Below are 26,156 nucleotides of genomic sequence, written 5' to 3'. Positions count from 1 at the left end.
GTAATGGAAGTTGTGTGGAGACAGAAGATGATCCCAGAAGACTGGAAGAAGGGAATAATTGTCCTGATCTTTAAGAAGGGAAATAGAAAAGTGTGCAAGAACTATCGGGGGATAACACTGATGAGTCATTGTGCAATGATTTCTGAGAAAATTTTAGAAGCACGAATTCGGGCAAAATTAGAAGGAAGAATCAGAGAAGGGTAATATGGCTTCAGAACAGGAAGGTCCACAGTGGATCTATTTTTTGCTGTAAGACAACTGCAGGAACAGCACTATGAATATGGAATAGATCTACTAATGACCTTTCTGGACAGCGAAAAAGCATATGACAGTGTAAGTAGAAGCAAAGTTTGGAAAGCCCTCGAGAACAGAGGTGTAGCAAAACAGATTATTTGGAGGATAGGGGAAATGTACCATGGAAGTGTGAGCTGTGTGGAAGTGGGAGGAGAGAGATCAGCTTGGATTGAACAGAAGAATGGCTTGAGGCAGTGAAGTGCACTTTCACCGTTACTCTTCATTGTAGTGCTGGATGATACAATGAGTATAGTAGCACAAATAATTGGCGAAAGGAAGATGAAAGCTATGGTGTTTGCAGATGATCTGATGATTTGGGGGAGTAAGGAGGAGGTGGTACAAGAGCAGTTGGACATATGGGAACGAACAGTCCAAGAACATGGGATGAAATTTAGTATAAGTAAGCATGAGATGATTATCACAACAAGAAAGAAGGAGAGAGGAACAACTGGAATAACAGTTGGTGGGGAACGATTGAGGAGAGAGGAGAGTTTCAAGTACCTAGGAAGCCTGATACAGGAAAATGGAAAAAACAACAGAAATAAACAACTGGGGGCGAAAAGCAGAAGCATTTCGGAAGAGTGTCAGAAGCCTGATATGGAGCAAGGATACACCCCAAATCAGTAAAAATGTTATACACCGGTCATACTATGTCCCGATTCTGACATATGCATCAGAATTCCTGGGTTATGCAAGAAAGAGAGAAAAGCAAAGAACAAGCTAGTGAGATGAAATTCTTGAGAAACAATACTGGAGTGACAAAGACAGACAGGTTGAGATGGTATGGACTCGTTAAGAGAATGGAGGAGAAGAGGATACCCAGGAGGATACATGAGCTGAAACTGGAAGGAGACCGAGAGACAGATGGCTGAAAGGAGTAGAGGAATGTGTCCAGAAGAAGAAGGAGAAGACTGGACCAAGGTGAAGACAGAGAGATGGTGGCAAGACAGAAGATGATGGAGAGGCCTATGTTCCATACAGATATGGCCAGAGGCTGGAAACTGCACAAGATGATGATGATGTGGGATTAATCAATATTTATTTTCAGTTAATCATCAATGGCTGATAATAACTGACCACAAAACATATACGAGGGCGGTTCAGAAAGTAACCTCCGATTGGTCACAGTGCGGGTTGTGAGGGGAGTAGCGACGCCATCTGTGCGTTCACGCACTCAACAGGTCAGTCGGCATCAAGCCGTGGTCGAGTGAACGTCGTACCTGCGCTAGTTTAGTTTTTGTGGCAGTTTGAAATGTGTGCTGCTATAGAAAACCCCGCCAAATGCGAAGTGCGTGCTGTCACAAGGTTTTTTACAGCCAAAGGTTATTCTGCAGCAGCTATTCATCGTGAGCTTTGTGCCGTGTACGGACCAAGAGTTATGAGTGAAGGAGTTGTCCGTGAATGGGTACGTTTATTTAAAAATGGACGAGAAAACGTTCATGATGAAGAGAGGAGTGGTAGACCATCATTGGTGACTGACGAACTCGTTCAGACAGTTGATGAAAAAGTTTGTGAAAATCGACGTTTCTCAATGTCGGAGTTGTCTACTGGTTTTCCACAGATTTCTAAGACTCTCTTGTACGAGATAGTGACAGCAAGATTGGGTTACCGTAAGTTCTGTGCACGATGGGTGCCCAAAATTCTTACCGACCACCACAAAACTCAAAGAATGGCCTCTGCATTAGACTTTCTGTTACGTTATGAGGACGAAGGAGAACCATTGTTAAACAGAATCGTGACCGGTGACGAAACCTGGATTAAGTACGTGAACCCTGAGACAAAAGAACAATCAAAGATGTGGGCACATTCAAATTCGCCTACCAAACCAAGAAAAGCCTCGCAAGATTTTTCTGCCAGAAAACTGATGGCAACGGTGTTTTGGGATGCCAAAGGGGTGTTGTTGGTTGAATTCATGGAACGTGGTACGACCATTAATCAAGACGTGTACTGTGAAACAATAAAAAAGTTACGACGGGCTATACAGAACAAACGCCGTGGTATGCTGACTTCCGGTATCGTTTTTTTGCACGATAACGCCCGTCCTCACTCTTCTCGCAGAACAACGGCCCTTCTTGAGTCCTTCAAGTGGGACGTTATCAACCATCCACCTTACAGCCCAGACCTGGCGCCAAGTGATTATCACCTCTTCATGCATTTGAAGAAATGGCTCGGGTCCCAGCGGTTTGATGACGACGAAGAGCTCAAAGATGCGGTCACAGGCTGGCTCCAGGCACAAGCGGGTGATTTTTATGCAGAAGGAATTTCAAAGCTTGTGAAGAGATACGATAAGTGCCTCAATCGCTATGGAGACTATGTAGAAAAATAGTGCAAAGATGTAGTTGTAAGATGTATATATTAAAATATTTTTATTTAACTTGGTGTATTTTTTTAAATCAACCGGAGGTTTCTTTCTGAACGGCCCTCGTATGTTTTTAACATTTTAAATAATGAATTCACAGAACGGTGTAAAAAGGAACATACAAATATACAGGGCTATTACAAATGATTGAAGCGATTTCATAAATTCACTGTAGCTCCATTCATTGACATATGGTCACGACACACTACAGATACGTAGAAAAACTCAACATTTTGTTCGGCTGAAGACGCACTTCAGGTTTCTGCCGCCAGAGCGCTCGAGAGCGCAGTGAGACAAAATGGCGACAGGAGCCGAGAAAGCATATGTCGGGCTTGAAATGCACTCACATCAGTCAGTCATAACAGTGCAACGACACTTCAGGACGAAGTTCAACAAAGATCCACCAACTGCTAACTCCATTCGGTGATCGTATGCGCAGTTTAAAGCTTCTGGATGCCTCTGTAAGGGGAAATCAACGGGTCGGCCTGCAGTGCAGTTTAAAGCTTCTGGATGCCTCTGTAAGGGGAAATCAACGGGTCGGCCTGCAGTGAGCGAAGAAACGGTTGAACGCGTGGGGGCAAGTTTCACGCGTAGCCCGCGGAAGTCGACGAATGAAGCAAGCAGGGAGCTAAATGTACCACAGCCGATGGTTTGGAAAATCTTACGGAAAAGGCTAAAGCAGAAGCCTTACCGTTTACAATTGCTACAAGCCCTGACACCCGATGACAAAGTCAAACGCTTTGAATTTTCGGCGCGGTTGCAACAGCTCATGGAGGAGGATGCGTTCAGTGCGAAACTTGTTTTCAGTGATGAAGCAACATTTTTTCTTAATGGTGAAGTGAACAGACAAAATGTGCGAATCTGGGCGGTAGAGAATCCTCACGCATTGGTGCAGCAAATTCGCAATTCACCAAAAGTTAATGTGTTTTGTGCAATCTCATGGTTTAAAGTTTACGGCCCCTTTTTCTTCTGCGAAAAAAACGTTACAGGACACGTGTATCTGGACATGCTGGAAAATTGGCTCATGCCACAACTGGAGACCAACAGCGCCGACTTCATCTTTCAACAGGGTGGTGCTCCACTGCACGTCCATCATGATGTTCGGCATTTCTTAAACAGGAGATTGGAAAACCGATGGATCGGTCGTGGTGGAGATCATGATCAGCAATTCATGTCATGGCCTCCACGCTCTCCCGACTTAACCTCATGCGATTTCTTTCTGTGGGGGTTATGTGAAAGATTCAGTGTTTAAACCTCCTCTACCAAGAAACGTGCCAGAACTGCGAGCTCGCATCAACGATGCTTTCGAACTCACTGATGGGGACACGCTGCGCCGAGCGAGGGAGGAACTTGATTATCGGCTTGATGTCTGCCGAATCACTAAAGGGGCATATATCGAACATTTGTGAATGCCTAAAAAAACTTTTTGAGTTTTTGTATGTGTGTGCAAAGCATTGTGAAAATATCTCAAATAATAAAGTTATTGTAGAGCTGTGAAATCGCTTCAATCATTTGTAATAACCCTATACCTACGTATGTATTAAGCAACAACCTGAGAAACCTGGAGTTGCTTGGTTATTTATTTATAGCTGTGCCTGAGACTTCATACATGGAATTTATTTTTGACTTACTAAGCTTCTTTGTATACAATGTTTAACATAGTGAGATTGGGGACATAAACAAAGTTCATTTGCTTCACTAACATGGGAGATAGCCACATAGATTTGGCTGTGCAACAAACAACTGAAACTAATATCTACACTTGTAAAGTGCACCATCTGAACCTGTGCTTTGTGTATTGTTATTGCACAACATAAGCTGACTGGAACTTTTACACATTTAAAGTGAAATGGTAAACTGTTAGGTATAAGTGGGATTCCGGGTATAAAACTCACTAGTCTGTGCCACTTTCCATCAAAATTTCCACTTATGTTTGAGAGAAGTAACTTTAAGCCTCTATGAGCGAAGGGTTCTTGGGAGCAAGATAATGCATAACATTCCCGATCAAAGTTACATCGCAGTTCACTTTTGAAAGGACTTGCCGAAGTGCAAGTTAAAGCCTGATGCTCTTGGGCCTCAGTGAGTCTCATTTCACAACCCTCATTGGATTCTTGAGACCAAATAGTCCTCAGTCTTTTAGCCATTCTGGTGAATTCATAAAAACATGACTGTTTCTTATTTTTTATTTGTAAACAAAACAAAATAAAAATTTAATGAGTAGGCACCTGAATCGCAAAGCAAACTTAATAAACTCATTGTTCTATCAAAGAAAGAAGCAAAATGATGAAGTTTTTAATACACAAAGCACAATCAGTAAATCCATATATCCCAGCCAATTAAATTTCCTGTTAGTTTGTATTTATAAAGATAACACTGCAGCACTTAATTCTGTCACTGACATAAATTTTGGAAATACATCTATCACTCAGTTAAAAAATATTAATAATGCCTTCTATTGGTTCTTTGGTACCCTATTCTGTGATGATTAAACATCCAAACTACTAAGCTGAGAAGTTGATTTTATACCAAATTTAAATTACAATCTGCCCCTCCATGTTCTAATTCTCATTAAATAAAACCTATATTTTGCCCCAAGCCACATTCATGTTCCCTACTTCTAATGGATCTTGTTTAGGATCTGGAAAGCAATCTTGATATAATAACTGAACTGTAATGGTACGTATGTATGTATTGATCAACAGAAATTAGGAAAAGAATTTCAATGGCAAGGGAAGGATTCAAGAGGAAACAGAAATTATTTGGTGGACCACAAAACAAAGTTCAGAGGAAAAGACTTGCCAAGCGTTACATCTGGAGCATTGCACTATATGGTGTGGAGACCTGGACATTGAGGAAGGAAGATGAAAGAAGACTGGAGGCACTAGATATGTGGATATAGAGGAGAATGAAAAAAGTGAAATGGGAAGACCGAATAAGGAATGAAGAAGTATTAAGAAGAGTTGGGGAAGAAAAACATGCTGAAAGTCATCAGAAAGAGAAAACAGAACTGGATTGGACATTGTTTGAGGAGGGACTGTTTATTGAAGGAAGGAATAGAAGGAATGGTGGAGGGAAAAAGGGGAAGAGGAAAAAGAAGATAACAAATGCTGGACAATGTCAAAGGACACAAATATTCAGAAATGAAAAGACTGGTTATTGACAGACAAAAGTGGAAGAGGCTTAGCCCATGACAAGACCTGCCGTAAGGCAGAATACCATACTACTAATGGTAAGTCTGCTGCTGATCCAGTTCGTGAATTATTCATTTCTTGTGCTATGTTCAGCCCATAAATCAAATTTGGTTTTCCGATTTTTTTTTCTGTAATGTATCAGCATGTTGCCCATACTAACACAATCCTTCCAACAGCTGCATGCAAATACCTGATGGTTTCGATTGCCTTCAAATATGCTAAAGCATCTTGAAAGTGTGTATTCTTGAATCTAGGATCAAGCAATGTTGATACAGCTTATATTTTAACATGTTTCGTAGGTAGTAAGTTCTTTTTGGTTTCTGTTGCAATGTTATTCTTCAGATTCTCCCCAACAGTCAGTACTGGTTGCATGTCAGACATGTTGATATTCAACATACTAATTATTGCAATTATATAATTTTTTTCCAAACAAATTTCAGGAGTAGCCACTTCTAGGAACTACAAAATGTCACAACCTCCCATCAGATCTGCAGCTGTTAAAATGTGCAGTGTACTAGCATCATAGTGGCATTACCAATCACTAGATGTAGCTGCAAAAATTTTCAATCATAGAAAACATTAAGTTCTATCTAGTGGATACTTTTTGAATTCTTTTCTTACCCCATCACTTGGTACTACAATTTATATGAACCACATTACAATCCTTTTCAAAACAGTAATTAACTCAGTTAGTTAGTAGTCTTTGCTTCCAAAGTGAGAACGGGGACAAAATACGATATACAACTTTCCTCCACATGCCACTCCTCTCCTTTGCCCACAAACTGATGTTATGAGACGTGTTCAGAAAAATGTTTGTTTAACTAACAATAAAATTACTGGTAGTAGTAGCAAGTTGCATGATTACACCTAAAGTTGCTTTCCAGTGCTTATTCGCCACCTGTTCATATTTTGAACAGTCTGAAGATAGAAACCAAAACTAGCTATCAAACTTTAATTGTGATAGAAAAATTGCAGTCAACACATTAACAGCTTTTACTTTTAAATTTTTTTTATTTATTATCATACTGAAAGAAGTACTACTTTTGTATCCCCAGGAAATTTTCCATAACTTGTAGACCTAGTTTGGACCTGCAGATTTAATCATGACTGAGGGAACTGGAATCACCTCCCTTGTAGGTCTACACACTTTCCATTCCATTTATTTTTATGTACCTCTATTATCTTATAAAGAATATGACAAATACAAGCAACAATTACACACAGAATACCAAAAGAATAATTACAATAGTCTACTTGTAGACAGTATTTGATGTTTATGTATTATCCTGTATTCTTTTTTGTACACCAGTGAGATTTTAATGTTTTTACTTAGTAACCATTATTCACAAAATCCATTGTTCCCCATAATGTGTCACATCCCCCCCCCCACCCCCCCACCCCCCATTAGTCTCCAAAGTAACATGTTGCAGATCATTTTTGCAACATTATCAAATATTTATACCCCACAGTTGAGCCACTTTGTACTGTAGTCGCCAAATTGTTTCATGTACCTCCTGCTTGCCACTTCTCGTTGTGTATGTTGCACTTCTAAGACTACATATTTGAGATTTCCCTCTTTGGGAGGAATATATTCCTTTCTAACAATGGTCTGTTCATGTTAAGGGTACAGGTTTTATCTCACTGATAAGTACCTGATGCCCACGTTGTTTTGACGTTTACAATTCTCAACCATTTCAAGATGCAGGGCAATAAGAAATATACACTACAGTTGTTCTTAATTTCCCCCCCCCCCCCCCCCATTCCCTTTGCCATATAGCAAATCATCTTTGTGTGCTCAATCACACCTATAAAGTTAAGAAGAAATTCTACGACAATATCAGAAGGTGTGTCTACAGATTGTCCCTTGTGAGTATCCTTAGCAACTTTAACAGCTTTGTGATATCCTGCAGGTCCTCAGTACCCGTGTCTTATGCAATAGCTGCAGGGATTCTCAAAAAATTAAAACGAAAACATGGATTATATGAGGCATGAACTGCAAAAATTATCTTTTACTAGCACAACACTCTTGCCCATTAAGATGGTTTGGGGGTGAGAAAACTGAAGGATTAGAAGTACAATTTTTGAGACATCCATCTTTCTTCATAGATTAGGCACATACAACTACGCGCACATCTAATGAAAGTTTTGATTGGGAAAAATTATAATGCCAATAAAGAGATCATAGGAACAACAGAGGGTATTTTTCACACATCAGGCTCAGAATTCACATGCCAGAAAAATATTAGAAAGTGCCCTGATCTGAAAGAAAACTTTCATTGCCAAGCTGTGAAATTTTCATCTTTCTTCTTTACATGCTACTAGAAACACTTAACACGCAAAATAAAAAATAAAAGTTACATATATGGAAGGCAGGGAAAAAACTGGAGGAGAAACATCAGGGAACATAGGATGTGGCAGAAGGATACACAGCATCAAATGCTAAAGGCCAATATATAGTCAGTAAAGATGACCAGGATTAACACATTCTTTTATAAACAGTATCAGTGAAATATATAATTTATATTTTCTTACAAAAAATGTAATCACTGACCTCAGTATGTAATTTTTGACACATAAGAGGAACAAAAATTCAGTTTTACAATGTTTCTTACACCTATGTGTACATGTAGTGTTCAGAACATGTCTGTCCAATGATTGTTTACATCTTCATAAATTTGAAAACTGCTTGATAACTCACATTTCAGACAGCATTCAAAAGATACCTAAAAGTACAATTGTTACATAAGGGTTTTGTAAGGATTCACTGTTAGAGCAACCAACAACTAAACTTATGTCGATTTAGATAGTGAGGATTTGGAACTACAACAAAAGCAACTTTGTTTATTACCCTCAAAAACTTATTTCAACAACCATTAGCACACTTTTAAGAACAAATGTAGCCTAATCCCCCATACATTGCTGTAAATAAGATGGAAATTAACAGTGGACAAGAACCACTCCGAATCCAACCAGCTAGAAAGCTAGGGAGAGAATTTCATGACTAGACACGTGCTGAAGAAACTCTAGTAGCTGTCATTGTCATTATGTGCCACAGGCTGGCATAATTACTTCTCCTCCTGAATCCACTGTTTTTTTCTGTGGCGGAGTGGAGTTTATAGCATCACTTAAATGAGTCACTGTAAAAGAGAAAATATAATTTTAACACACTGTTTCAATCTCTACATTTATAAGAGTGAGATTCCTGATCTCTCGAAAGTTATATGCCACTTATAAGGAAGGCTGGCACTATCTGGATTATTTGCAGGAATTTTATTTCAAACATTTCTCTAACTCTAGCACAATGAGCCACTGCATTATATTAAATGCAGCAAATTAACTTAGGAATAAAATTTACTTCTTTGCATCCATTACAATGAAGCCCCTGCTATTTATTTTTGTATGCAGGTTATAAAATTCAGTTAACTTACATTAAGGATGGAGCTAGTCCTTTCTGAATTTATTCATTCCTTTTTTTAAATGAGCATCTACTTCTCTTGCACCTTACCAAGCTACATAGCTTGTTTCTGAAACTTTTACTTTAATGCTAAGTACTTACAAAGTGGATCATGATTAGCATCTACAGCATTCTGTAGGACTGCACCCAATTGGCTGTGACACTTTATGTACAAGTCACCCATCTTGCTAAGTCGCTCTTCTGATACAATTTCCAAGCCCACAAGCCAGACTTCACGTAATTTTAATGCGAGTGTAACCAGCTGTAAAGAAAGGAATGTCACTATGTAAATGAAACTATGATTTTTCAAATTTGTAATGACACACTGTCTGCCAAAATAAAAGTAAGACACTCTAAGACCCCTTCTTTAGAATTTATAATAGACTGGTAAATACTAAGACAAAGATGAACAGAACCATCCAGTATACTAAATTCACAACAACTCTGGATCAAGAAGTAAACATACAAGATCGACATATTTTGTAATCAGTGAAAGACAACTTAACTCTGCTCAAGTTATTTCTAGCATTCTGTTAAGAGTATGGCAAATCTTCTATATGACAACCTATTGTGCACCAGCCACTTACACTCCTCCTCTAACCCAGCAAATCTACATCTATATCTTACAGTCACACTCTGCAAACCACTGAAGTGCATGGAAGTGAGTGCTTCCCATTGCACCAGTTATTGGAGTTTCTTCCAGTTCCATTCACATATGAGGAGCTGGGAGAAAAATGGCTCTGAGCACTATGGGACTCAACATCGGAGGTCATAAGTCCCCTAGAACTGAGAACTAGTTAAACCTAACTAACCTAAGGACATCACACACATCCATGCCCGAGGCAGAATTTGAACCTGCGACCTCAGCAGTCGCGCGGTTCTGTACTGAAGTGCCTAGAACCGCTCGGCGAAGAGCTGGGAGAGTGACTGCTTAAATTTCCCTGTGCACACAATAATTAGTCTAATCTGTTCTCACAATCATTATGGGAGTGATATGTAGGTGGTGGTAGTATAATCCTAGATTCATCATTTAAAGCTGGTTCTTCAAACAGTGCAAGGAAGCCTTCTGAGATAGATTTTGTCTGTCCTCAAATATCCACAATTTAAGTTTTTTGGCATGCCCATGACACTCTCCCAAGGATCAAACATATCTCTGACAGTTTGTGCTGACCTTCCCTGTATATGTTCAATATCTTCTGTTAGTCCTATCTCGTATGCGTTCTACACACTTAAGCAATATTCTAGGATGGGTTGCAGAAGTGTTCTGTTAGCAGTCTCCTTTGTAGAATGATTGCAATTTTGTAGTATTTTACCAATGAACGTAAGTCTGTCTCCTGCTTTACCTACAACTGAGCCTATGTGATCATTCCATCTCATATCCATACAAATTGTTACACCAACATATCAGTTCATCAATTTCAATCATGACTTGTCGATATTTTAGTCACAGGTTACTATTTTTTTAACATTTTTTGAACATTTAAAGCAAATTGACAATCTTGGCACCATACTGAAATCTTATCAAGATACAACTGGATATTTTTGCAGCTTCTTTTTAGACAGTACTTCATTATAGTTAAATGCATAACCCACAAAAAATCTGGTCATCAATATACAACATGAACAGCGAGAGTCCAAACACTTAAAGATCCTTCTACGTCTGTCAATGTCTCTACATCCAAGATAATATGCTGCATCTTACGTACCAAGTAATCTTCAATAGTCACAAACTTTGGTTGTTACCTCACCTGATCATACTTTCGAAATAAGCAAAGTTGTAGTACTGAGTCAAATGCTTTTCTGAAATCAAGAAATACTATATCAATACGACTGCTTTGATCCCTTGCTTTTACGATGTCATGTTAGGAAGATGTGACTCAGATTCGCACGATCGATGTTTTCGGAAAACGTGCAGGTCTGCATGGAGGTCATTCTGTTTGAGGGAATAAAATATGTTAGAGTTCAGACTATATTCTGCAACAAATGGATATCAAGGATATTACACAGTACTTTTTTGGATCACATCTGCTTCCCTTCTTGTCGACAGGTGTGACCTGTGCTTTCTTTCAATTACTTTGAAAGTAAAATTTTGCCAACCAATCCGAGTAAAACTCCTGAAGAGGTTTTGGTCTTACATGTAATCAGTAAGTGATTCAAACTCATCTACTCAGTCAAACAGTGATGATACTGGCACCGAAATTCAAGATAACAAAGAGAAGGCGGAAATACATAGTTCAGTTTGCCAAAATTGTTTCACTGTGGAAAATCTTAATACAGTCCCTTCTTTCAATCACTGTACGAACACCAAAACGGCACATATTGAGATAAGTCATAATGGAACATGAAATCAATTACAACCTCTTAGTAACGGGAAGTCATCCGGACCAAATGATGTATTTTAAGGTACACACACACACACACACACACACACACACACACACACACACACACAAACAACAAAAACAACAAAAAAAAAACAACAACAAAAAAAAAAGACATGCTCCCCTTCTAGCAACAGTTTATTTTAGGTTGCTGGGGCAACAAAGGACACCTAGAAACAGGAAAAAGTGCAGGTAATTCCCATTTTGAACAATGGTTGTAGGACAGATGAACATAGTTATAGGCACCCTATCACTTATGTCAATCTGTTGTAGGATTATGAAACATGTTTTATGCTCATATAGTATGATGTTTCAGAAGACAAAAATGTCCTCTACAAAAATCAGCATGGGTTCTTGTGAAACTCAGCTTGCTCTGTTCCTGCGCGAGATCCACAGCACTGTACACATTGGCAACCAGGTTGATGCCATGTTCCTTTTCTACATCAAGGGATTTGACATGATCTTGCACTGTTGTTTAGTGAAAAAATACAAGCGTACAGAGTATTGGGCTGGATTTGCAACCGGATTCAAGACTTCCTTGAAAATAGAACTGACAGTTCGCCCTTAACAGAACAAAATAGACAGATGTAAATGTAATTTGAGGAGTACCCCTATGTAGTCTGATAGGACCGTTACTGTTTACAATATTTATAAAAGATCTAGTATAAAATATTGGAAATTACATAAAACTACATAAGGCTGTTCACACAATGACCACAACAAGAAAATTCGAGAAATTACGTCCAATACAGAAGTTTGCCAACAATGATTCTTCCTGTGCACCATTCACAAATGGAACATGGAAGGGGAGATCAGTTAGCAGTACCAGAAGTAAGCTCCATCACACACCACACAGTAGTTTGCATAGTATTATTGTAAATGTAGATGTACTGGGCACCATTCTTTTTCCATGAATCTGTAGTATATTGTGGTTCAAACGGGTGAACTTGGCCACAAATTCAGTATAGAATCCGATATGAATTCCACAGTATCAATTTTAGCAATTTCAGCCGTTTCTCAACACCTCTGACAATAATATCTATTACTTACTTGGGGAGGGGGGGAGGGAGGATATATGATCTGCACCCAGTGCTGGAAACTGTGAGTTTAGTTGGAACACTGTAACCAAGGCTGATCCTCTCAACCTTCTCTATGATTTGAGCCAGAATCTGTAGTTGGGAGCAACCTGTTCCCTCAATGGGTGCCAGAATAGCCTTTTCCACATGTTGAATAATGGTGCCACACAGACATACAGTGCACCTGGTGTTCCTTCCCATCCCTTGCTGCCATTTGCCTAAGCAGTATCATTCTTTGTCATACATTTGAAGTGCCCACAATTAATAGACCCTGCCCTTTTGCATTTGCTTCTCCTTGACAGAAGACACAGCAGGTTTCCCAAAAGGTGAAGTGAATCTCAATTACTCAGTTTTGCTTTCAGTAGAAGACAGTACATTGACTTGCTGGTTATTGGAATGGGTGCAACACCCTGAGCCCTATCACTGATGTGCCACTCACAGTCAGGTGAACAAGCGGCGATAGATCCTATTCTTCCTGTAGAGGTGGAAGAATCCACAGGAAAGAACAGTACTTGTACCTTCAGTATCTCTGACACACGTCTCTCGGGAGTGCTCTGAACACACCTATCACAACAGTTTCCAATCATTTGACATTAGTCAGGATGATTTCCAGCTGTTTATGAACATTAAGTAACTCAGCTTATGTTCAAGAACGGCATTCGTGTTGGGCTGCATTGTGACTGATGCTTAGTTTTACAGAGCAGTACATAAATAAATAACTTTAAAATAAGACTGCTGATTCTATTTTAATTTCTGGACCTACTAAGCTAAAAGTATTACTAATTCTATTTAAGAACTGAAGCAATTGTATACAAAACAAAATTTTTTATTAACAAAACAGGATAACCTGGTATGGAAGGTACGAACGAACTTTCTGAAATGTGTTCAAACTTATAGGTACTAACAAACCATGAAAATAGTGTTAAATTCTGATAAACACAGTCAACATACACTCCTGTTGAAAGGTAAAACCACACATAAGACGATATGTTACTTCTATGTTCAACTAAATCACAAACGCCAATTTACTATGAAATATGTTACATACAAAGTACATAAATTCTGAGAATTCTCATAAACTTGTGTGTTTTCACAGCGATATACTCTGAAATTTGTGGTGAACAATTCTATGGATGAGGATACTACTGCTAAATTCACATGAAACAGAAATGTGAAATACAAACTATTGCCACAGCACAAAACATGATTTTTGCAGCCCACTATGTAGGAAAATACACCATATATATGACACATGTACTAGTTTTGATACATTTAAATGTTATGTAAGGGTTCTGATGTACTTTTTTGAAAGAAATTAACTGGCTCATGATTCTACTTGGGCCAATAAATACCAGAAGTCAGCTTATACACATAAATGTAAACAAACATGCAAAATGCACTGGTTTTGTATTTAGCTGATTTTGTGACAATCTACACTAGCACGTCAAACATAAACAATGCAGCATTCTTATATCTCACAAAAACAAAAAAATGCTGAGCACAACAGAGCACGTCTTCCACCTTGGGCAGCTAACAATGTACAAATACACTACTGCAAAAAATAAGATGAAAATTGTTGTCTGTACATTGAACTTTTGGACTCGATCATTGAGGAATCAATTGAAATATGACATATATGAAGATAGTAACTGTTCTCGAAAGAACAGATACCATTGATGACCGTGCAGCTTCTCTAGACTAAATGATAATTAATTGAAAGCCTCAGCTGCTGACACTTGTTGTTGATATACCTTGACAGGGACAGCTAAAAATGTGTGCCCCAACCGTGACTCTAACCCGGGATCTCCTGCTTATATGGCAGATGCTCTATCCATCTGAGCCACCGAGGACACAGATGAATAGCACGACTGCAAGGACTTATCCGTTGCACGCTTCCCGTGAGGCCAACATTCTCAACTGTCCACAATCTACATACATAATGTACCTAACAGATATTTGCCCATCCACTCATTACTTGCGCACACTAAGGTGACAGTTCCCGTAAGAGTTCGGGCTGTTCTCGATATGAAAATAGTAGCTGTTCTCTAGAATAAATGATAATCATGGGAAGCGTGCAAGAGATAAGTCCCTGCAGTTGCACTACTCACCTTGTCCTCGGTGACTCAGATGGATAGAGCGTCTGCCATGTAAGCAGGAGATACTGGGTTCGAGTCCCAATTGGGGCACACATTTTCAGCTGTCCCCATCAAGGTATATCAGCAACACCTGTCGGCAGCTGAGGGCTTCAATTAATTATCATGAAATATGACAGTTCAAGGATCTGGTCAATGTGGACCAATAACGGTCAATGAGGTCAGTGGCAATTCTGTAATGAGTGTTGGCACCCTTATTTAGAAAGTGTAGCTCTTAGCAGAGAATGATGCTTTCAACAACTTGACCCCAGTAGTTGGTTGACATGATCAATGTAGTATATTATATGCAGTGCGTACAGTTGTGAGGGGGAGAGGGTTTGTGAACTCAGGTCAGTGATAGCCTCTCTATCCAGAGCTTCATTGTGTGTCAAATAACTGTAACATAATATAATGAGAGTTTTTAGTAAATGTCTGAAAAGCTGTTGCCATGAAAATGAAGAGTACGAGGAGTGGAGTGATATGTCATTCACATAGGTCTTTCACTCGCTGATGTCATCCACTTGATGGACGCTGTCTAGCTTGAGTATGTCAGTTTAAAATACATCTCCTACAGACAAAAGCGTAGAAGTCTTCCTTGAGCTAACTTTTTCCAACTCTTAGAAATGTTCTGAACCCATTGATACAAAAGTTATAATTAATGAGCTATTTGTTTCTCCCAATCTCTCCTTCGAACAGAAGAAGTCAAAATGGAAAGGAAGAATTAGGCCTTAGACTAACAGACTTCACGTGCATCACCGAGTCTTCATAATTTGACACAAAATGTGGCATGTGATCTACTGTTTCACCGTTTTCCTTTTTTTGTCTGTGCTTGTGTGTGGTTCTCTCTTTCTTACGTGATGGGACCATTTTAGGATATGACGTGCATTTTTCTGCAGTTTTGTATTTTTCAACAGTATTGCTATTTTACACACATCAAAAAAAGTTTTGCATCACCTCAGTTCCGAGAGTTCTGGAACCTGAACAGAAAATTGGGATAGAGATCAACATAAACATCAGTTCCACCCTTTTTATTGCTCATGAAAACCACACATTGCATGTTGTACCACCATACAACATACAGCAAGACCTTCAGAGGTGGTTGTCCAGATTGCTGTACACACCGGTGCCTCTAATACATCATCTTGAATTGGTGCATGCCTGTATTTGTCATGGCATACTATTCACAAGTTCATCAGGCACTGTTGGTCCAGATTATCCCACTCCCCAACAGCGATTCAGCGTACATACCTCAGAATGGTTAGTGGGTCACGTCATCCATAAACAGCCCTTTCAACCTATCCCAGGCATGTTCGATAGGGTTCATGCCTGAAGAACATGCTGGTCACTCTAGTCAAGCGATGTCATTATCCTGAAAGAAGTCAGTCACAAGATGTGTATGATGGGGGCACGAATTGTCCTCCACGAAGACGAATGCCTCACCAATATGCTGCCAATATGGTTGCACAGCGCTTTCCATGACCACCAGCGGAATACATCGGGCCCACATAATGCCACCCCAAAACAGCAGGGAACATTCACCTTGCTGCACTCGCTGGACAGTGTGTCAAGGCAATCAGCCTGACTGGGTTGCCTGCAAACACGACTCTGACAATTGTCTGGTTGAAGGCCTACGCAGTCAGGAGGTTGGACAGAAGGTAGCGAGGGGGGAGGGGGGGGGGCAGTCGAAAAGGAGAGAAGTAAAAAGACTGGGTGCATTGGTGGTCCTTTTGTGCTGTCATTTCATCCTTCCCATTCCAGCATTTCTTCTTTCATTAAAAAAGGTATCCATAACTTCCCCCCCCCCCCCCCCCATGAACCATGGACCTTGCCGTTGGTGGGGAGGCTTGCGTGCCTCAGCGATACAGATAGCCGTACCGTAGGTGCAACCACAACGGAGGGGTATCTGTTGAGAGGCCAGACAAACGTGTGGTTCCTGAAGAGGGGCAGCAGCCTTTTCAGTAGTTGCAAGGGCAACAGTCTGGATGATTGACTGATCTGGCCTTGTAACAATAACCAAAACGGCCTTGCTGTGCTGGTACTGCGAACGGCTGAAAGCAAGGGGAAACTACAGCCGTAATTTTTCCCGATGGCATGCAGCTTTACTGTATGATTACATGATGATGGCGTCCTCTTGGGTAAAATATTCCGGAGGTAAAATAGTCCCCCATTCGGATCTCCGGGCGGGGACTACTCAAGAGGATGTCGTTATCAGGAGAAAGAAAACTGGCGTTCTACGGATCGGAGCGTGGAATGTCAGATCCCTTAATCGGGCAGGTAGGTTAGAAAATTTAAAAAGGGAAATGGATAGGTTGAAGTTAGATATAGTGGGAATTAGTGAAGTTCGGTGGCAGGAGGAACAAGACTTCTGGTCAGGTGACTACAGGGTTATAAACACAAAATCAAATAGGGGTAATGCAGGTGTAGGTTTAATAATGAATAGGAAAATAGGAATGCGGGTAAGCTACTACAAACAGCATAGTGAACGCATTATTGTGGCCAAGATAGATACGAAGCCCACACCTACTACAGTAGTACAAGTTTATATGCCAACTAGCTCTGCATATGACGAAGAAATTGAAGAAATGTATGATGAAATAAAAGAAATTATTCAGATTGTGAAGGGAGACGAAAATTTAATAGTCATGGGTGACTGGAATTCGAGTGTAGGAAAAGGGAGAGAAGGAAACATAGTAGGTGAATATGGATTGGGGGACAGAAATGAAAGAGGAAGCCGCCTGGTAGAATTTTGCACAGAGCACAACATAATCATAGCTAACACTTGGTTTAAGAATCATGAAAGAAGGCTGTATACATGGAAGAACCCTGGAGATACTAAAAGGTATCAGATAGATTATATAATGGTAAGACAGAGATTTAGGAACCAGGTTTTAAATTGTAAGACATTTCCAGGGGCAGATGTGGACTCTGACCACAATCTATTGGTTATGACCTGTAGATTAAAACTGAAGAAACTGCAAAAAGGTGGGAATTTAAGGAGATGGGACCTGGATAAACTAAAAGAACCAGAGGTTGTACAGAGATTCAGGGAGAGCATAAGGGAGCAATTCACAGGAATGGGGGAAATAAATACAGTAGAAGAAGAATGGGTAGCTTTGAGGGATGAAGTAGTGAAGGCAGCAGAGGATCAAGTAGGTAAAAAGACGAGGGCTAATAGAAATCCTTGGGTAACAGAAGAAATATTGAATTTAATTGATGAAAGGAGAAAATATAAAAATGCAGTAAGTGAAACAGGCAAAAAGGAATACAAACGTCTCAAAAATGAGATCGACAGGAAGTGCAAAATGGCTTAACAGGGATGGCTAGAGGACAAATGTAAGGATGTAGAGGCCTGTCTCACTAGGGGTAAGATAGATACCGCCTACAGGAAAATTAAAGAGACCTTTGGAGATAAGAGAACGACTTGTATGAATATCAAGAGCTCAGATGGAAACCCAGTTCTAAGCAAAGAAGGGAAAGCAGAAAGGTGGAAGGAGTATATAGAGGGTCTATACAAGGGCGATGTACTTGAGGACAATATTATGGAAATGGAAGAGGATGTAGATGAAGATGAAATGGGAGATATGATACTGCGTGAAGAGTTTGACAGAGCACTGAAAGACCCGAGTCGAAACAAGGCCCCCGGAGTAGACAATATTCCATTGGAACTACTGACGGCCGTGGGAGAGCCAGTCCTGACAAAACTCTACCATCTGGTGAGCAAGATGTATGAAACAGGCGAAATACCCTCAGACTTCAAGAAGAATATAATAATTCCAATCCCAAAGAAAGGAGGTGTTGACAGATGTGAAAATTACCGAACTATCAGCTTAATAAGTCACAGCTGCAAAATACTAACGCGAATTCTTTACAGACGAATGGAAAAACTAGTAGGAGCCAACCTCGGGGAAGATCAGTTTGGATTCCGTAGAAACACTGGAACACGTGAGGCAATACTGACCTTACGAATTATCTTAGAAGAAAGATTAAGGAAAGGCAAACCTACGTTTCTAGCATTTGTAGACTTAGAGAAAGCTTTTGACAATGTTGACTGGAATACTCTCTTTCAAATTCTAAAGGTGGCAGGGATAGAATACAGGGAGCGAAAGGCTATTTACAATTTGTACAGAAACCAGATGGCAGTTATAAGAGTCGTGGGGCACGAAAGTGAAGCAGTGGTTGGGAAGGGAGTAAGACAGGGTTGTAGCCTCTCCCCGATGTTGTTTAATCTGTATATTGAGCAAGCAGTAAAGGAAACAAAAGAAAAATTCGGAGTAGGTATTAAAATTCATGGAGAAGAAATAAAAACTTTGAGGTTCGCCGATGACATTGTAATTCTGTCAGAGACAGCAAAGGACTTGGAAGAGCAGTTGAATGGAATGGACAGTGTCTTGAAAGGAGGATATAAGATGAACATCAACAAAAGCAAAACAAGGATAATGGAATGTAGTCTATTTAAGTCGGGTGATGCTGAGGGAATTAGATTAGGAAATGAGGCACTTAAAGTAGTAAAGGAGTTTTGCTATTTGGGGAGCAAAATAACTGATGATGGTCGAAGTAGAGAGGATATAAAATGTAGGCTGGCAATGGCAAGGAAAGCGTTTCTGAAGAAGAGAAATTTGTTAACATCCAGTATTGATTTAAGTGTCAGGAAGTCATTTCTGAAAGTATTCGTATGGAGTGTAGCCATGTACGGAAGTGAAACATGGACGATAGCTAGTATGGACAAGAAGAGAATAGAAGCTTTCGAAATGTGGTGCTACAGAAGAATGCTGAAGATTAGATGGGTAGATCACATAACTAATGAGGAAGTATTGAATAGGATTGGGGAGAAGAGAAGTTTGTGGCACAACTTGACCAGAAGAAGGGATCGGTTGGTAGGACATGTTCTGAGGCATCAAGGGATCACCAATTTAGTATTGGAGGGCAGCGTGGAGGGTAAAAATCGTAGAGGGAGACCAAGAGATGAATACACTAAGCAGATTCAGAAGGATGTAGGTTGCAGTAGGTACTGGGAGATGAAAAAGCTTGCACAGGATAGAGTAGCATGGAGAGCTGCATCAAACCAGTCTCAGGACTGAAGACCACAACAACAACAACTTTTTTCCATCTGTTAATGTACTACTGTCATTGTGTATCCAGCTTTTAATTTTTTTTCCTTCCTTACCTTTTACTCAATTACATTTAACTACTTTACTCAAACAACTTGACTGGCTCAGAGAACTTCTGCTTCATTTTACTCTTTCTCAAACTGTCAATATAGCTCTGCTCCCATGTCTCTCTTCACCCCCTTTCTCTCTTTTGAATGCCAAACAATTACATCACAATATGCATCTGTACTTGTACCTAGGTATACTTCATGGCACATATTTTGGCTCTAAAACATTACTCACCATGTAATCCAGTTCACATCTTACATCTCTTCTGGCACTTCACAAGTAAACCTTTTTCTCTTATAGTTTTGGAAAACGTTCATTACAACAAAGTACAATATACTGTATCACCTGTTTTCAGAAATGTTTATAGTGACGAAAGATTGAAAGGCAAATAAGACAGAAAAAACAGTTTGTTACAATTATTTGAAAGAGAATGGAAAAAGGAAAAAAATTTACAGTCTAACCATTGCTTAGTACATACAGCACTCATGTTGAAAAACAAAGAAGTATTTCCAAGACATTAGTACCATTTAATTTTCTGTCTTACTCTTATATAAACAGCAAATCCTTAAGTTGACAATCATGCTCGGTGCAACAAATCATATTCTTCAAACACATAACTTACTTACAGCAAATATTGTGTTTTTTATTTATGATTTTTACCTCTAGAATAGCCCTTCTGATATTTTCGTATTCCTTGGGTTGTAAGCAGTGTGTGTAAACTTTTTGAACATAGGTGTTGTGAACTGAAACATCACAAAAGCATGTTAACTGCATACTAAATTCCAAATTCCATAAGGAACAAAACTTCTTATATCAGACATCTCATTAATTTGCACATGCCAAATGCTTAGTTACAAACAAACTTTAGGCTTTGATATAATGATAACATAGATAAAGCAAGAGCACCTATGATAAATTTAGAGAATGTATACAAAAAGCAATTGCTAGAAGTAATAACACAAATAAATATTACAAAAAAGGAAATTCTATAGTTGAGACAGCGTAAAAAGGTCCCCGACAGCTCGCAGCGATGTCACCAGCTTTCAATTGCGAAGCCATAATGGCTGTAGGTGAAAATAGTAGCTATCTTTGGAGCAGCGACAACACAGAGGCATTGCCACAGAGATGTTTACAATATTGCATTATGTTAGTGGTTGGGGGAAGCCTGCAAAGCTACCACGCCGAGCTGACTGCTACTGTCGGAGATCAACTTACACTGACTTAGCTATACGAAAGAAATAATAGAAGATACGGAAATAAAACTACTCAAGTAGAACATGAATATGTTATAGATCAGTAAAATTGAATTAGTTTCACACAAATCTCCAGCATATAATAGTAAAAGATGGTGTGGCTGTACAATAAAGGAGCTTTTGCTGTGAAACATTTTATTTCAAAAACATATATATTTAGTTATTGACACACTCAATATAACCCCTCTTCTATCCCTACAATGATCCATGTGAATTTTCCATTGATTGAAACTCTGGTACCGAGCGCCATGGGATTCCAATCGATGCCAGACGGCATGGACCTTAATTACCACTAGAGGTCTCTGCAACCGTCGCACCGTAAACCAAGACTGTGCGCGCGCTCCTGGCCCGCTTACAATGTGAGGCCCCCACGGTGGAGCACATGGTCCTAGCAGCCAATAGCGACATACCCTATCATGTATTTAAGCACCTGCCTCTTGCTCAGCGAGGCAGTCTGATATTCACATGAGTGTATCAACAACTCGCCTACAGACAGTGTGTTTACTTTACTTGTTTCCGTGTACGAGTGGACGTTGTTGATTTGTGAGGTTTTCGCTTGTGACCCCGTTGCTTCTTGCGTGTTGTTGTTCATTTGGTCTTGCTCTGTCATCTGTCGTTCATGTCCATCCTTTCCCGTTTGGCCGTTTGTTTGGTCACAGGCTACTCTTGTTAGGGCCCGCCGCTCTTTCCTTCTCAGCAACCCCGCGACCATTGCAGCCACGGTTACAACAGAAACAGTGTTGGAAGTCTTCCTGTGTGAGCTCCTTGATGGTGCATGCCACTTTCTCTTTCAATGCCTCAATGGACTGAAATCTTGTTCCTTTTAATGCAGATTTGAGATTGGGGAACAGACAAAAATCAGATGGTGCTAAGTCAGGTGAACACGCTGGGTTCTTTTAACACTGGGATGCTGTTCTTTGCTTGAAACTCCTTAACAGACAATGCAGTATGAGCAAGCATGTTGTCTTGATGACGAACCCGTGACCTATTCTTCCACAATTCAGGCTGTTTTTTCTTATTTTTTTCCACAGAGTTGAGGAAGAACCTCAAGGTAGTAATGTTGATAAATAGTTTGACCTTCGGGAATGCAGAGAAGAGAGACAATTTGATGAACGTAAAAATCATCATCATTGTCGGTTTACATTTTGAATGTCTCATTCAAGCTATTTTCATTCTTGATAAAGTTGGGCACTTCCGATGCATGGTTTGGCACTTAGTTTCTGAAGCATAAGTGAAAGACCAAGATTTGTCACATGTTAGCACTCTTCCCGTAACATTAGGATAATTTTCAATGGTATTCAGAATGTCAGTACAAACATTTCCACCAGCATTTTTTTTTGTTCAATCATGAGAATTTTCAGAACCAGTTTAGCACAAACTTTTCTTATGTTAAACTGGTAATGTAAAATTTGCCTTACACATCCTTTGTCAATTCCTACAGTTTCAGCAATCAATTGAATACTCAACCAAAAGTCAGATTGAATCAGGTTACCTACTTTTTTGACATTTTCATCAGTTTCTGAAGTTGTGGAGCGTCCAAGGTTTGAGCATCTGCAACATCATCTTGGCCTTCTTGGAAGCATTTTAACAACTCAAAAACTCGCATACTTGATAAACAGTCTTCACCATGCACTTCCTTTAGCAAAAAGATAGGTTTCAGTGGCAGTTTTTTCAAGTTTCATGTGAAACTTGATGACAATTCATTGCTCCATTGTTGTTGTTGTTGTTGTTGTTGTTGTTGTCTTCAGTCCTGAGACTGGTTTGATGCAGCTCTCCATGCTACTCTATCCTGTGCAAGCTTTTTCATCTCCCAGTACTTACTGTAACCTACATCCTTCTGAATCTGCTTAGTGTATTCATCTCTTGGTCTCCCTCTATTATTTTTACCCTCCAATGATAAATTTGTGACCCCTTGATGCTTCAGAACATTTCCTACCAACCGGTCCCTTCTTCTTGTCAAGTTGTGCCACAAACTCCTCTTCCCCACAATTCTATTCAATACCTCCTCATTAGTTATTTGATCTACCCATCTAATCTTCAGCATTCTTCTGTAGCACCACATTTCGAAAGCTTCTATTCTCTTCTAGTCCAAACTATTTATCGTCCATGTTTCACTTCCATACATGGCTACACTCCATACAAACACTTTCAGAAACGACTTCCTGACACTTAAATCTATACTCGACGTTAACAAATTTCTCTTCTTCAGAAACGCTTTCCTTGCCATTGCCAGTCTACATTTTATATCCTGCCTACTTCGACCATCATCAGTTATTTTGCTCCCCAAACAGCAAAACTCCTTTACTACTTGAAGTGTCAATTCCTAATCTAATTCCCTCAGCATCACCCGACTTAATTCGACAACATTCCATTATCCTCGTTTTGCTTTTGTTGATGTTCATCTTGTATCCTCTTGTCAAGACACTGTCCATTCCGTTCAGCTGCTCTTCCAAGTCCTTTGCTGTCTCTGACAGAATTACAATGTCATCGGCGAACCTCAATGTTTTTATTTCTTCTCCATGGACTTTAATTCCTACTCCGAATTTGTCTTTTGTTTCCCTTACTGCATGCTCAATATACAGATTGAATAACATCGGGGAGAGGCTACAACCCTGTCTCACTCCCTTCCCAACCGCTGCTACCCTTTCATGCCCCTCGACTCTGATAACTGCCATCTGGTTTCTGTACAAATTGTAAATAGCATTTCGCTCCCTGTATTTACCCCTGCCACCTTTAGAATTTGAAAGAGAGCATTATTACACTACTAATTTTTCCAGCAAAACAATTTAACAGCCCTTACACAAATGAAGGCCGCAGTCACAGCAATCTGTCTACAGACACTGGAGATGCCACATTCAACTGATAAGGCTTCATATTTCACAGCTAGTGGTTGTTCATCTTAGGTGCGCGCATACATATTCCATGACAGCATCAGCCCCTTATTTAATAGCCACATTTCTTAATGACATGGAAAATTTGATTATTTACATTGTTGAAACACAGGATGCAATTTACTAGTGTTAGTGTGTGTGGTAAAAAACAAAACAAACAAAAAATTTATCATCATTAACAAGTAAGTCAGTCAAATGTGACTGATAAAATTCATGAGCATTAACTGGAATGAATTATTGTCAATAAATTATTCCATCACTAATTAATTATGGAAACATGGTTCTGACATGAATAAATAAAAATTATTCTTACTTAACAGAAAATAACAAGTTAGACTTCTTAGACATCACAATACGCAGACACAACAACCACATACATTTCCCATACACACGAAATTCACCATCATCAGTACAATGATACACAAAAATGCAAACCACCCCATAACGCAGAAAGCAGCCAGCTTTTCTATGCAGGTTATAAAGAGTTGAATAGAATTATAGTCAATGAGGGCAATTACAAAAATGATCTATAGGCACTCAAACCTATAGCTGTTCAAAATGGATAAAAAACAAACATGACAGACAAACTAAACCAAAAAATAAAAATGAAAGAGCGACCAAACATATAGCAACAAACAGATCAGCATCAACACACACAGACAAACACAACACACATTATACAATTGGACAAGATACACAGCAACAGCAGTCAACTGCACGCACTCACCTACAGCAACAAAGTAACTCACAGGATTGACACTATGTTCAAAAAAACGAGAACTGAAAACAGCCTACAGAACAGACAACTCTATAACAAAAGAAATTGAGGACAAACAACAATAACAACGACAAACACATCTCGTCTGGAATCAATCACGCGTGTCAAGATTGCAGTGCAATTTTTATATCGGAAATTTCAACATTAGATAAATTGAAGACAGAAGGCTGCTTAAAAGTAACAGCAATCATTCTATATTTGCATTATGGACATGAACCACAGGCCAAGAGACATATACACTAACCTAAAAATTCTGAAACACAACAGCCCCCCCCCCCCACTTCACTTCCCCCCCCCCCCCCCCCCCCCCAAAAAAAAAAAACAGAAACTTATAATAGAGGAAAACTAACTAAAAGTCCTCCCGAACAAGCTATGAAGGCCCAACGGTACCGACCGGCTGCCGTGTCTTCCTCAGCCCATAGGCGTCACTGGATGCAGATATGGAGGGGCATGTAGTCAGCACACCACTCTCCTGGCCATATGTCAGTTTCTGAGACCAAATAGAGGAAAACTATCATATACAAAAAGCCATATTAGAAGGAAAAGAAATAACAAATGAATACACAATGCTGTAATGGAACCCTTTCCTTGGCTTTACATTATTTTCTTCTTCTTGTAACTGATTTTCAAGCCTATATACAACGTGACTCAATAAAAGTAATTTTTAAAAATTAAGAAAAATGAGAGCAACTGTTCACCCATTACTCCGACTTTACAACACAACCGTACGGACTCCTAAACATACCCACCCCTGGTTGCAGCAACACTGTCATTTACGAGTGATTGCTCCAATAGAAAGGACAGCAGGGAATGGAAAGTGTAGGGAAAATGTGAGGGGTTAAGAAGTACGGAACAGGAAAGAAAGACAAGAGGTACTTTAAGACATGATAGAAGGTTGCTCTCAGAGGCAACAGAAAAATGAAAAATGTGTCATTTAAAAAAGGGGGTAGTGGGGGTGGGGGTTGGGGGGAGACAGAGAGAAGTAATTGGGGGTATTTGGGAGTAAAGTGGAAAAGTGTAAGGAGCAAGGTTATCAGAGTGTACAGGGGCTAGCAGAAGTTTAGGGCAACGAGACCACGAAAATGGAGGATAAACTGGAGGGGCAATTCCCACCAATTTAGTTCAGCAGGGATGGCAGATTGAGGGTCCCGTATTCCACAGGTATTCAAACACCTAACAAACTTTCAAATA

At 39.7% G+C, this 26,156-nt stretch overlaps 1 protein-coding gene across 1 annotated transcript in view; it reads right to left on the bottom strand.

Moving 5' to 3' along the window:
* Positions 1-8,331: 8,331 nt before the first annotated feature.
* LOC124777091 (gamma-tubulin complex component 5) overlaps positions 8,332-26,156 on the bottom strand; it is a 159,405-nt gene continuing 141,580 nt past the window's right edge. Inside the window, exons 15-17 of the mRNA XM_047252369.1 lie at positions 20,704-20,786; positions 9,401-9,560; positions 8,332-8,981 (exon numbers count right to left, since the gene is read on the bottom strand). Coding sequence (XP_047108325.1) covers positions 8,887-8,981; positions 9,401-9,560; positions 20,704-20,786 — 338 coding nt within the window. The 3' untranslated portion in view covers positions 8,332-8,886. The remainder of the gene's footprint in view (positions 8,982-9,400; positions 9,561-20,703; positions 20,787-26,156) is intronic.

Source organism: Schistocerca piceifrons, chromosome 2 (assembly GCF_021461385.2).
Source record: "Schistocerca piceifrons isolate TAMUIC-IGC-003096 chromosome 2, iqSchPice1.1, whole genome shotgun sequence".
Taxonomy (NCBI): Eukaryota; Metazoa; Arthropoda; class Insecta; order Orthoptera; family Acrididae; genus Schistocerca; species Schistocerca piceifrons.
The sequence above is the reverse complement of the archived record's forward strand: the minus strand, read 5'-3'. Positions and strand labels throughout refer to the sequence as shown.